Consider the following 12,688-nt stretch of genomic DNA (forward strand, 5'->3'; position numbering starts at 1 on the left):
TCCAAGGATAAATTGGGACAACCCCCTTTAATAATAATAATAATTCTGTTATTTATATAGAGCACACAGATTATGCAGCGCTGCACAGACTTTGCTAAATCAGTCCCTGCCCCCATGGGGCTCACAATCTAATCAACCTACTAGTATGTTTTTGTAGTGTGGGAGGAAACCGGAGGACCTGGAGGAAACCCACACAGACACAGAAGGAATCATACGCCCAAATACTTATATGACTGCAAAGAAACCTGAAATTTCTTTTTGGCAAGCTTTGTGCAGCGCTGCGTAATCTGTAGGCTCTATATAAATAATGAATTATTATTATTATTATTATTATTACTTGATATAGTATTATAGGAAACATGGCCGTAACTTGGGGGGGTGCAGAGACTGCAACAAAACCGGGTGGAAGAGGCTTAGGGGGGCTCATAAACCTTAGGGGGTACTGTAAACCATACACTATAGTCGAGGGCCTGGCAAAAATTTTGCACTGGTGCCCATCAGCTTCAGGTTACGCTACTGATACAGTATGATTCAGATTTTGCTCTTCATGTCGTCTGCTTGTACTTTCCAGAATCAAAATATTGTTGACCTATTGGTAGGATATGCTATTAATATATCAGATCAGTGGGGGTCTGACTCTTGGAACCCCCTCTATAAGCATAAAGTTTGAGTATGGTAAGTGAATGGGAAAAATGTGCCCCAATCTCTGTGTTGCCGCTGTTGCTGCAAATAGTGAAGAGGCTGCATTGTTTTCTTGAAATGCTCTATTAGATTTTTTGTACATCATACGAAGTAGGAGAGATGTCAGGATACATTTTTTTCATTACAGAAGGTGAGGCTTGTCAGTGAGCAGATTATTTTGGCAGATTCAAGTTTCACTTCCTACTCGTGTAATGCAATGGGTGAATTATTTTGAGACTTGTTTTTGGTGAAAAATTCTGGCACTTACCGGTAGCTAATTCATCTCCCACTTGCATATGACCCTATCCTGGCTCTTTACTCCTAATTAGAGAACATCTTTAAATAATGTTGAACTACAGAGGTCAGTAGGTCAGATAGATCTACAGTATAATCAGGTTATCCAATCCAACTATGCCCTATTCAGACACTCCCTAAGTTGAAGAACATTGACAATGTGAGATATTACACGCCGGCAGCAATGTCTTGTTTCAGTGACACATGAAGGTTTCTCAATGTTCTTTAGTGCAGTGCCTACTGGTCAAAGAAATTACATTATATTCCTCCTAAGGCTACAGTCATATACAAACCTGCACCCAGACAGTGCAAGTACAAAGCATGCACAAATATTTGTGTGCTAACACATGTCAGTGTGCTATTAAGCAAATTAGATCAGGCTACTCAGTTTGTACATAGTGTCCTATCTGCAGGCAACATGTTATAGAGCAGGAGGAGCTGAGCAGATTGTACATAGTGTCCTATCTGCAGGCAGCATGTTATAGAGCAGGAGGAGCTGAGCAGATTGTACATAGTGTCCTATCTGCAGGCAGCATGTTATAGAGCAGGAGGAGCTGAGCAGATTGTACATAGTGTCCTATCTGCAGGCAGCATGTTGTAGAGCCGGAGGAACTGAGCAGTTTGTACAAAGTGTCCTATCTGCAGGCAGCATGTTGTAGAGCAGGCGGAGCTGAGCATATTGTACATAGTGTCCTATCTGCAGGCAGCATGTTGTAGAGCAGGCGGAGCTGAGCATATTCTACAGTGTCCTATCTGCAGGCAGTATGGTATACAGTAGAAGGAGCTGAGCATATTGCACATAGTGTCCTATCTGCAGGCAGTATGCTATACAGTAGAAGAAGCTGAGCATATTGCAGATAGTGTCCTATCTGCAGGCAGTATGCTATACAGTAGAAGAAGCTGAGCATATTGCACATAGTGTCCTATCTGCAGGCAGTATGCTATACAGTAGAAGAAGCTGAGCATATTGCACATAGTGTCCTATCTGCAGGCAGTATGTTATACAGTAGAAGAAGCTGAGCATATTGCACATAGTGTCCTATCTGCAGGCAGTATGTTATACAGTAGAAGAAGCTGAGCATATTGCACATAGTGTCCTATCTGCAGGCAGCATGTTATAGAGCAGGATGAGCTGAGCAGATTGTACATAGTGTCCTATCTGCAGGCAGTATGTTATACAGTAGAAGAAGCTGAGCATATTGCACATAGTGTCCTATCTGCAGGCAGTATGTTATACAGTAGAAGAAGCTGAGCATATTGCACATAGTGTCCTATCTGCAGGCAGTATGTCGTACAGTAGAAAGAACTGAGGATATTGTAAATAGTGTCCTATCTGCAGGCAGCATGTTATACAGTAGAAGGAGCAGAGAATATTGTACATAGTGTCCTTTCTGCATGCAGTATGTTATACAGTAGAAGGAGCTGAGCATATTGTACATAGTGTCCTATCTGCAGGCAGCATGTTGTACAGTAGAAGGAGCTGAGCATATTGCACATAGTGTCCTATCTGCAGGCAGCATGTTGTAGAGCAGACGGAGCTGAGCTGTTTAGCTCGTCTTGATTTATAACATGCTACCTACTCATTGGGCTGAGGGTCAGATACTTATAGAATGTCCCACATGTCTTAATATCTTGAAAATAATATGCAGCGTATTACCATATGAAAGGATAAATGGAGTCTGGAAAGGGACCCCTGAGTACATCCCACCCAGCATGGACCAATACTGCCATCTATGCAACCACAGTGAATATCTTACCCGCAGCCATTCATCTATTGTCCCTTTAGTAAAATATTTTTAGACATTATGGTCAAACGAAGGAACTGAAGGGAGTTAGATCTTAATGTCTGTGTTCTCTTTGCAGAGGAAAAGGAAGCAGAGTTCCCAGGACCAGGATGACGCTATCAGCGTGTGCAGCCTCGGCAGAAATGATGTGAGTTCTTGTTTTGTTTCTATTGATTATTGTATCCGAGAGACATAAGTGGCGCAGAGCTCTGCTGGACGGTGATTGGGGGAAAGCTTCCTATTATTAGTCATTTGTATTCATTTGTGAGGAAACAGGTGGAATAAGTCACAGCAGAAACCTTGTCACACAACCTGCCAGTACAAGACGGCACAGTACTGGCTGAGATGTATAATCTTAATATTAATCATAATCATTTTAGTTTCTATATTCATTTCTACCTAGGATAGAGGATAAGTATTGGATTTCTGGAGGGTCAGACTGAAGGTCTCCCTCAATCCTCCAGGTGCACAGGAGTGACCTGCGCTTCATTCATTTCCTCAGGGCAGCAGTGATAATGATCTTATAGGGATTGATAAAAAAATACATTTATGGCTGTTTTTTCATGATATAGCGCCACCCTTTTCCTTAGGCTGTGTGTGGTATTGCAGCTAAGCCTCATACAGGTGCAATAGATGAGTGTGGTGCTACTTTTCTGGATACATTTTCTGTGTATTTCTTATCTCATATAACCTATTACTTTTGGACACCTCTAAATTTTAGATGTAAACCTTTGAGCGTATATTTTTGATTCATCTGAATTTCGGAGTCACTTTTTAATGGAATCGGAGTCTTGTAATATAGATGTGATCGTCTACTTGCTCATTGTAAGGGTTGTTTTTCACATCAGTGATTTTTCACTGAACCCATTTTGGCTTATGGACATGTACAGATTGGCTTTCTCTTCCTGCCTTCAGTGATTTGTCACTAATGTCTTACTGACCCATAATTTTCAACAGGCTTTTTCACACTTTAGTTTTTAGCACGGTGTCTCAGTGGTTAGCACTACAGCCTTGCAGTGCTGCGGTCCTGTGTTCAAGTCCCATCCAGGTAAACATCTGCAAAGTTTTTTTATGTTCTCTCCGTGTTTGCCCGGGTTTCCTCCGGGTCCTCCGGTTTCCTCCCACACACCAAAAATATACTGGTAGGTTGATTCGATTGTGAGCCCCATGGAGACAGAGACTGATTTGGCAAGCTCTGTGCAGCGCTGCGTAATCTGTGTGCGCTATATAAATAAAGAATTATTATAATTATTATTAATTGATCCACTGATGTCAGTAAATACAAAAAGAACTGGTTCTAAACTGACCACTAATCAGTGAAATAAAACTGAAGTGTGAAAAAGCCCATTGAAACAAATGGTTCAGTAATGCATCAGTGAAAATTCACCGAAGCCAGGAAGAGAAAACCAATCTGTATGTGTCTATAATACAAAATGGGTTCAGTGAAAAATCACTGATGTGAAAAAAAAACCTCAATGTGAGTCCACCCTAAATGCTCTTTCACATTACCGTTGCTTTTCACGTCTGTGGTTCAGTGATTTCCATGGATGCTTCACAAAGCCATTGATTTCTAAGGGTGAACACATTGGGGCAGATTTATCAAGCTGTCTGAAAGTCAGAATATTTCTAGTTGCCCATAGCAACCAATCACAGCTCAGTTTTCATTTTACCAGTGCTCATGAATATTTTAAAGGGGAGTTGTGATTAGTTGCCATAGGCAAGTAGAAATATTCTGACTTTCAGACAGCTTGATAAATTTGCCCCATTGGCTTGTATTTTGAACTGTTGTCTATAGAAAAAAATTGTGAAACATGTCCTACTTTTTCACGGATGCGGATCACAGAAGGCAATAGAAGTCTATGGGTCTGCAAGAAAAAAAAATGTCTGTTTTTTATTTACTAATGAGGCTAAAAAACCTGGTGTGATGTTTTCAAAGCGATGTTACACCTCCAGTTTTTTTTTTTTGCGTGCATGTAGACAAAACTAAACAAAATCGGAGAGACACAATAGAGACAAAATGCAACAGATACGCAACTGTAGCTGAGCATCAACGCCAAAGTGAAAGAGCCCTAACTATGTATCATTAGCCTGTGAGTAATTTAAGACATGTTACAGCTGCTTTTAAACAAAGCATTAAACATTTCAAACAATGTAACAATTTTTTATATTTGTTATTATAATGTATCGGTATTTAATCTGTTTCAATAGACAACACTAGAGGAGGTACAGACTGGAGCGACCACTATAGAATAGTACATACTGGGGAAAGGATTGGGAAACAGGTGAATGGTGTGTTAGAGGAAGTGCCTGGAGGGCAGGTTACTGCAGAGGAAGTATCAGGACGCTTCTTATGGAGGGGAAGGATAGGAAAAGATTACAGGAACTCTGTATCTACAAGATCACTGACAGATGTGCAAGAATCAAAAAATCAGAAGGAAGATTGTAATAATAGAAGAGAAGGGGACAATTGGTGGGAGGAGCTTGTCCCTCTACTAGCTCCATTTGGTCCACAGATGATCACAATTATTTGAGCTTTTTTTTTGCCATATATGATGCAAAATAAGAACAAGTATTAAGAGCCAGGAAGCCATAATGCATAATGCATGGAGTACGTATCATAAAAAGTACCGTAACTAAATGAATTCTGCCCATGATCTGTAAAGGGCTGTGGAATATGGTGGCACTATATACATTAAGATGTAGTATTATTATTAGTATTTTCTGTACAGAAGGTTTTAATAGACTAGTTTTTACTTTATCTCTCCGATTTACTTTCAGATTTTGATAAAAAGTAAATAAAGCTCTCAGGGAAGAATTTGGGAGTTTTTCTTTTTATGTAATTCTGTTTCTATTAAATGCTACAAGGTCTCATAGAGTGTAAGCTCTGCCATAGATTAAGGCCTTATTCACTTATACGTACATGATGGAGGTGCACTGTCTCTGTTCTTCAATATCCATCTGATCTTAAGAGACGTGTGTTTGATCTGTTTTTCACATCAGTACATAGTGGTCCACATTTATCAAAAACAATGCGGTGTGTACTATGTGCAGTTCATCTGCAGTTTGAAATACCCCCGGGCTGGTGTCTTGTAAGCACCGTGGACACATTCTACTTTCCTACTTAAAAAATGTTGACATTCTTGACTAGTTTATACTGACATGAAAGATCCTATAGATATCTCCTAGCGGCCGGCACTTATATCACAGCTGGAACGCTGGACTGAGTAGATAACAGTAGAATGATAACAAAAATTGGTTATCTCACCGTCCTATCTTTGCTAACGACAACCTGTTTTGAAAAATTCACTGAGCTCGCCAGGCCACTAGAGGCGCTGTTCTCATAAAGTATTTTAGTAACCTGCTTTTTTTAGACACAATTTTTTTTTTTGTCCTGTGGTTATAATTATTCTTCTAAGTTGAGCGAGCACATTGTGCACTTATGCAAAGAGTTTTGATAACAGGAGTAAAAGTCTGTTCTTTGTAGACCATGAAATTGTTATTCTAGTTCCCATGTCGTAAGCGTTATGGTATTCATGAGAAAGACAAAAAGTAACCATTTCTGTAGCTGTTACACGCTTTAGGTGTGTACGAGATATAGATTCAGTTATAGAATTGGCTAGAATTAAAGTTGCCGTAACTATCGAGGATGTTGTGGAGGTAAATTCTCCATTCTCCATGTATATGCCGCAAATCTAGAACCCTCCCCTTATACTGGATTGTGAATGATAAATTAAAAAGCGGAACACGTGTGTTCACTGGACCACATAAGCCCCAGAGATAGGACCTATATCTATCAAACAGATATGAAATTTCCTGGATTTTCATTATGGGACTGTAACCCTGATATGACATCACATTCCTATCCGTATTGCTGTATGATGTATGTATATGACCCATTATAGCTATAGAACTATAGAACTCATGGTAGTTGTACCTCTATTGCAAAACAATAGCATCATCAGTCTCAACCAAAAAAAAATTCCAAGTTACTGAATATCAACCATTAATTCATGATTTTGACCTATAAGAAGTTATTGTGTAGTCATAGACTTAGTGGTTACCAAGCTGAGGCCTTCCAAATTTCCCAGCAGGACTATGAGTTGCTCTGTTATACAGGGTTATATTAAATGCAGCTGTAAGCAGAGGTGTTCAAATAATTTGCTATCAAATGACATAGGTCAGAGGCCTTAGGGCAGGCGGGTGTCGTGTTCGGCTGGTTTGGGCAGTTGCGTTGACTGCATTGGCCTTGTTCTTGCATATAAACCTGCCTATTCACCTGAGCATTTTTACAAAGCAAGTCTATCAAGTTGTCAGTCACTTCTATCATAGGGAAGCCTCCACCTCCAAACCTGGAAGCATCTACCTACCTATTTCTGTAAGTTAAGTAAAAGAGGCGGCCACAACCAAAGTACAAATGGTCAACGCATCCAAAAATGGCACATAAAAACAATAAGAAACAGATGGATGCGTATGAACAGACCCAAATATGTGTAAAAAATCAATAACTTTATTTGTAATCACATATGAACAACAGGGCATACACAAAAACCATAAAACACACCTAAAACAGCACAGGATATCTGTGCAAAATTCTCAGAGCAAAGCCCATAAACCCCTCATGTGGAATGAAAGCCAAAGTAGACAATTTCTTATATATACTAATATGAAACCTAAAACAGGGATATGTAGTGTGCAAAAAGCAATAAAGTGCCTGAAAAGGAGCCCAAGTGAACATTACCATCTGATGTGAGTATAAATTTAAAAAGAAAGGTCCAACAAGGAGTAGGGCGAAGCTCAGGAAGGGGAGACACGAACCCCATGCGTATCGTCATGCCATGGTGACTTCCTGGGCGCTAAAAGTACAACTAGACAGTCTTAAACTAGGACAGATTTATCATCAAGCAGCAGATGCTAATAGGGAACCTGTCACCAGGGACCTAATTTTCTCTTAAGACAGGTTACAGAAGCCTATTATACCTGCATTGCAATTCTGCCTTTCTTCTTTCTCTGGCCATTTGTATTACAATATAAGTGTGTTTTATAACTTACCTTGCATGGTGACAGAATCCTCTGTGTAGTCCTAGAGGTTGGGCTTTGGTTTGGATTCCTTTCTAAAAACAACACGTGACTTGTCTGTGCTGTAGACTCCTCAGCTCTCAGCCCCCACCTTTGTGCTCTTATACAGCTCCTCCCTCCCCACTGATGTCAGCTCACCAGGCTGTGACCACTGTGAGCAGGAGTGAGGAGCTGTACAGGAGCACAAAGCTGGGTGCTGAGAGCTGAGGAGTCTGCAGCACAGACAAGTCACATGTTTTTTTAAATGCATCCAAACCAAAGTCCAACCCCTGGGACTGCACAAAGGATTCTGTCAGGGTGCAAGGTAAGTTATAACACACAATTATATTGTAATGCAAATGCTTAGAGAAAGCAGAAAGACATATTTGCAGTGCAGGTGTAATAGGCTTCTGTAACCTGAAACCTATGAAAATTAGGTCCCTGGTGACAGGTTCCGTTTAAATGAATCGTGTGCAGAATAACTCTGTCTCACCTTCGGACACTTTTCATAAATCTGCCCCTATATCTTTATTGGTATTCGTTAAAAACAATAAAAAAACACAAGATGGATGTGTCTATATACTCAGAGTGTGGAAGTTGCACTCTCTGTATTATTATCCAATAAAGGTTTATACTGTCCTATCTGTGGTACCGCTGAACGCTTTCTCCCTATGCACAGGATAAGCAGAATCCTATTAATCACTAGTGTGAGGGAGTTTTTATGAAAACTCCTGGAAGAAAATAACTGGAAAATGTCACTGGAAACATATCTGCCACTACTGTGCACGGACTTCATCTCCGGCAGCATAACCCTAGGGACACTTGCAGACTTGTGCAATCATTTATTAATATTGCAGTTTCACCCTAACACTAGGGTGCGCTCACATGGTGCGTTCTTGGACCGTTTTTAAACAGACTGAAAACGCATGCATTTTTGTATGTTTACCATGCGTTTGTCTGGTTTGAGTCTGTTTATCTTCATTTCTAGACGTATAGGCAGCTGTGAAAGGGGTTAAAACCACCCAAACGCATGGTAAACATACAAAAACCAATGTGTTTTAAGTCCATTTAAAAACGGACCAAGAACGCACCATGTGACTGCACCCTTACTTCAATGCACCGACAAGGCCGGAACTTGGGGTTGCAGCTACTAAGAGAATGGCGGACACATAAAGATACATTCTTGCTCTGATTCAGGTACTGTGTACCAGTTCACGGGGAAGTTGGGGCGAGATACCATAACCTTCAGCCAGAGGCTTGTCTATAGTCGTCATACACAGTGATTTATCTGCCCGCCTGAAGATCTCTGTGTACTGAGCCTACAGCCACAGAACTGGCCTGGATGTTACTTTTTCTTGATGAGGTTTGTCTATAGGATCACAAACATCCAGGGCTTATTGCCTGGGGGGTCAGAACGGCAGCTCTTTCTTCATTCTTCACATTTTTGTCATCTACTGATACATACACCTACAAACATTCTCCAAAGTACTTTCTACCAGCTTAAGATAAAAGATCTAAATCTGGAGAATTGTGTCTCTACCTTTCCGCCTCCGTTTCAGGACCTTAAGTGTTGTTGTTTTTTGTGTAAAGACCTTTACATCAGCAGCATAGATCCAGTTTTAGAACATAGAATATCACGTGACTCACAAAACATGATAGGACAAAACACTTTCAGCCACAATGTTCGTGAAAGTCGATGTAGACTTAGTCTTGGATGAGGTGACGCTTCTCCCAGCGTCATCCAATAATCACCTTGGAAGTGGTGACAAAAGAAAAGTGATTTCTGCCAAATAGTTTTTCTAACTGTTGTCACTTTATACGCGACACGGCCGTATACCCTGGAGATATGTGTGACATTGAGAACAATGCATTCACACCTTTTAAGTTGTTTTTGTTATGAGGGAAACATTGGTTTCCCTAACCGTTCATAATTGTAAGTGAAACCCGTGGGACACCGTCTGCAGATTATTAAGTAAAAGATGTCATCAGTTGTGTCACAATTAAAGGCTACTATGACGCCAAAAACTGAAAAGTTTGGACAGATAGTCCTGAGCAGGGATTGAGTGTGTAGAAAACAGGTAATACAGGTACTAATGAAGCAAAAAAAAAAACTATAGTTAAAAAGACACAGAAAAGGAAAATGGCAAATCCACAGGATGCCCCTAACATGAAGTGCTTATTCATTTACAAAAGATCAAACACAGGTTATGCAGCTCCATATTGTTGTTGTTTGGGTCATTAAAATGGAATCCAAAATACTCGATCCAGGAACCAAGTAAAAAAAAAAACATAGGGGTTTATTTACTAAGGGTCGCGGATCGCACTTTTGTCGGACTTTAACAACGGTCTGCCCCGGATTGTCTGCGCTTCCATGGGACAGAAATGGGAGTGGGGGGGGAATGCTATCGGACGATCCAACTTATTTTGACTGAGCGCAGGATTTAACTTTCAAATTGTGTCACAAGCCCAAGCACTTACATGCACCAGGAAGAAGAAGGTGAACTCCGGCGGAACTGAGCAGGGAAGTGATATATGCACGATATCAGTCGCACGATCTTAGTGAATGGCGGCACAGGGCATTATTGGAGGACAATGCACTTTTCGTGAACTCCGCGGACCAGGTAAGTAAATGTGCCCCTATATTTCTCCAAATCCGAAATATACACAAGCATGCTTGAATCCATAAAAAATACATGTCTTCAAAATAGTGAGAGAGGTGTAACCCTCTGTCTGACATCTCTTACAGTGTAAACAATGGGACATATTAGACTTTAGACTTAAAGGAAACCTACCACTTAAAGTGGCAGGTATAAGAGGGAACTACCGAGCACCAGCTCAGGGTGAGCTGGTGCCGGAGCTTATTTTTGTTAGTGTTTTAAACCGCAGTATCGCGGTTTAAAACACTTTTTAAACTGTATGGCCAAAGCTGCTTCGGCGCAGGGGGGGTACGCGCTCGGTGCACCATGCGCGCGACCGTGCGCGCGGCTACATAGGAAGTAAATGAGAGCCGCGGGCACGGTCGCGCGCATGGTGTGCTGAGCGCGTACCCCCCTGCGCCGAAGCAGCTTCGGCCATACAGTTTAAAAAGTGTTTTAAACCGCGATACTGCGGTTTAAAACACTAACAAGACTAAGCTCCGGCACCAGCTCACCCTGAGCTGGTGCTCGGTAGTTCCCCCTTATACCTGCCACTTCAAGTGGTAGGTTTCCTTTAAGAGTCTGTAGTAAGCATGCAGCACTTTTATCCACACCTTAGTTACTTACATACCAAAAGTTCTTGACTTACACCTTTAATGCAATTTCCAAATAGGAAAAAGCCCGGTTTGTTGTCAGACACCCCTCTAATATGCCAGCTGAGCTTATTTTAGATGTTGTATTTTTGGCCAGGGCCAGGATCCAAAAGGAAGGTTAATTCTCTCCTCTTTTCTATATACAAAAATGTGCAACGCATCAATCCATTTAGGACAAAACTCTGGTATTTTGCAGCAATCAAGTCAAGGGTTTTACACAATTTTTATAAACCTTTATAACTAAAGGAGTGTGACTTTAAGGAAAGGATCACAGCTTTTAAGTCAAATTGGAACCAAAAAAAGTGTAAATGTGCTAAAATTTTTGTGGATTTCTCATGAGAGTCATAAATGACTCTCATGTCGTTGTCCATTCACAAGTTATCCCCTAACTTGCTGATCGGTTGTGGGACCCTCAAGGATCACAAGAACAAGGGTCTGTTGCAACCCTGTTATACCTCATGGATATGGAGTGGGAGGTCAGAAAAGTGCACTGTTGCTTCATTTACTTTCTATGCAACTGGTGGAGTTAGCTGAGTTCAGCGCTCGCCTATCTCCATCAGCAGCACAGAGAATAAAGTAGCAGGGCACATGTGCAACCAGCTGCTTCATTCATATGGGGTAAGACCCCAGTTCTTGTGATTCATGGAGGTCCCACCACTTGGCACCCCCACTGATCAGCAAGTTTCACATTTGATTGCCAGATTAATCAAAACTGGTTCACGTTCCTCATGAATCTAGCGCTCCCTGAACTGCTCGGGAAGTATGCACCAACTTTTTTTGGTGCACCTTTAACTTAGGGTGTCTGACACCATTTTTACGAGTCGCAGAATATGGCGCACAGTCCGAATCGGCACCGGAACGCCCCTTTAGGCGCAGAATTGTGTGCCGCAACGGACACAATGCAGTCATGACACAAACCTGCCGCAAACATAAATACATGTGCAAGCAGTAGGACAGAAAACTGGTGTAAACACTTTAAGGCCCCTTCCACACTGGCGTTGCATTTCACGTCAGGGTGCAATGCGTGAAAAACTGACGTTTTTGGCTGCGTTTTTGTTCCATTTTTCCTTGGAGTCATTAGCTTTTTTGCGTTTTTCACGTGCGTGTTGTTCACGTTTTTTTTGCGTTTTTCACGCGAGTTTTTTTAAGTCAATGGGACTTTTTCAAAGGGACCATGGTTCGGGAATAAAATGTTTTATTTAATTGAAAAAGAATGTCTTCTGATAAGTTAGCAGATGTATGCAAACATCTGCAATCTATTCTTCACTGTTCCGCACGCGTATATTATCTCCCGACAAGTTAGCAGATGTGAAGAACAGTGAAGAATAGAATAAAAACAGTGAACACAGTGAACACAGGATCATTTAAGTGAAAAACACAGTAAAGAACACAGTGCAGAATAGATTACAGATGTTCGGCACATCTGCTTACTTGTCGGGAGATACGCGCGGAACGGTGCGAACAAAATAGTATGTGAAGAACAATATATATGTGTGAAGAAGACATTGCAGATGTTTCCATACATCTGCAATGTCTTCTTCACACATATATATATTGTTCTTCACATGCTATTTTGTTCGCACCG

At 41.1% G+C, this 12,688-nt stretch overlaps 1 protein-coding gene across 3 annotated transcripts in view; it reads left to right on the plus strand.

Moving 5' to 3' along the window:
- ARHGEF3 (Rho guanine nucleotide exchange factor 3) overlaps positions 1 to 12,688 on the plus strand; it is a 202,208-nt gene that overhangs the window by 101,133 nt on the left and 88,387 nt on the right. For 2 of the 3 annotated variants that reach the window (XM_072128459.1, XM_072128461.1), the window contains one exon: positions 2,839 to 2,907. The exons of the other annotated variant lie outside the window; for it this stretch is intronic. In XM_072128459.1, coding sequence (XP_071984560.1) covers positions 2,839 to 2,907 — 69 coding nt within the window. The remainder of the gene's footprint in view (positions 1 to 2,838; positions 2,908 to 12,688) is intronic. 3 annotated transcript variants of the gene reach the window in all.

This window comes from Engystomops pustulosus, chromosome 10 (genome assembly GCF_040894005.1).
Source record: "Engystomops pustulosus chromosome 10, aEngPut4.maternal, whole genome shotgun sequence".
NCBI lineage: Eukaryota > Metazoa > Chordata > Amphibia > Anura > Leptodactylidae > Engystomops > Engystomops pustulosus.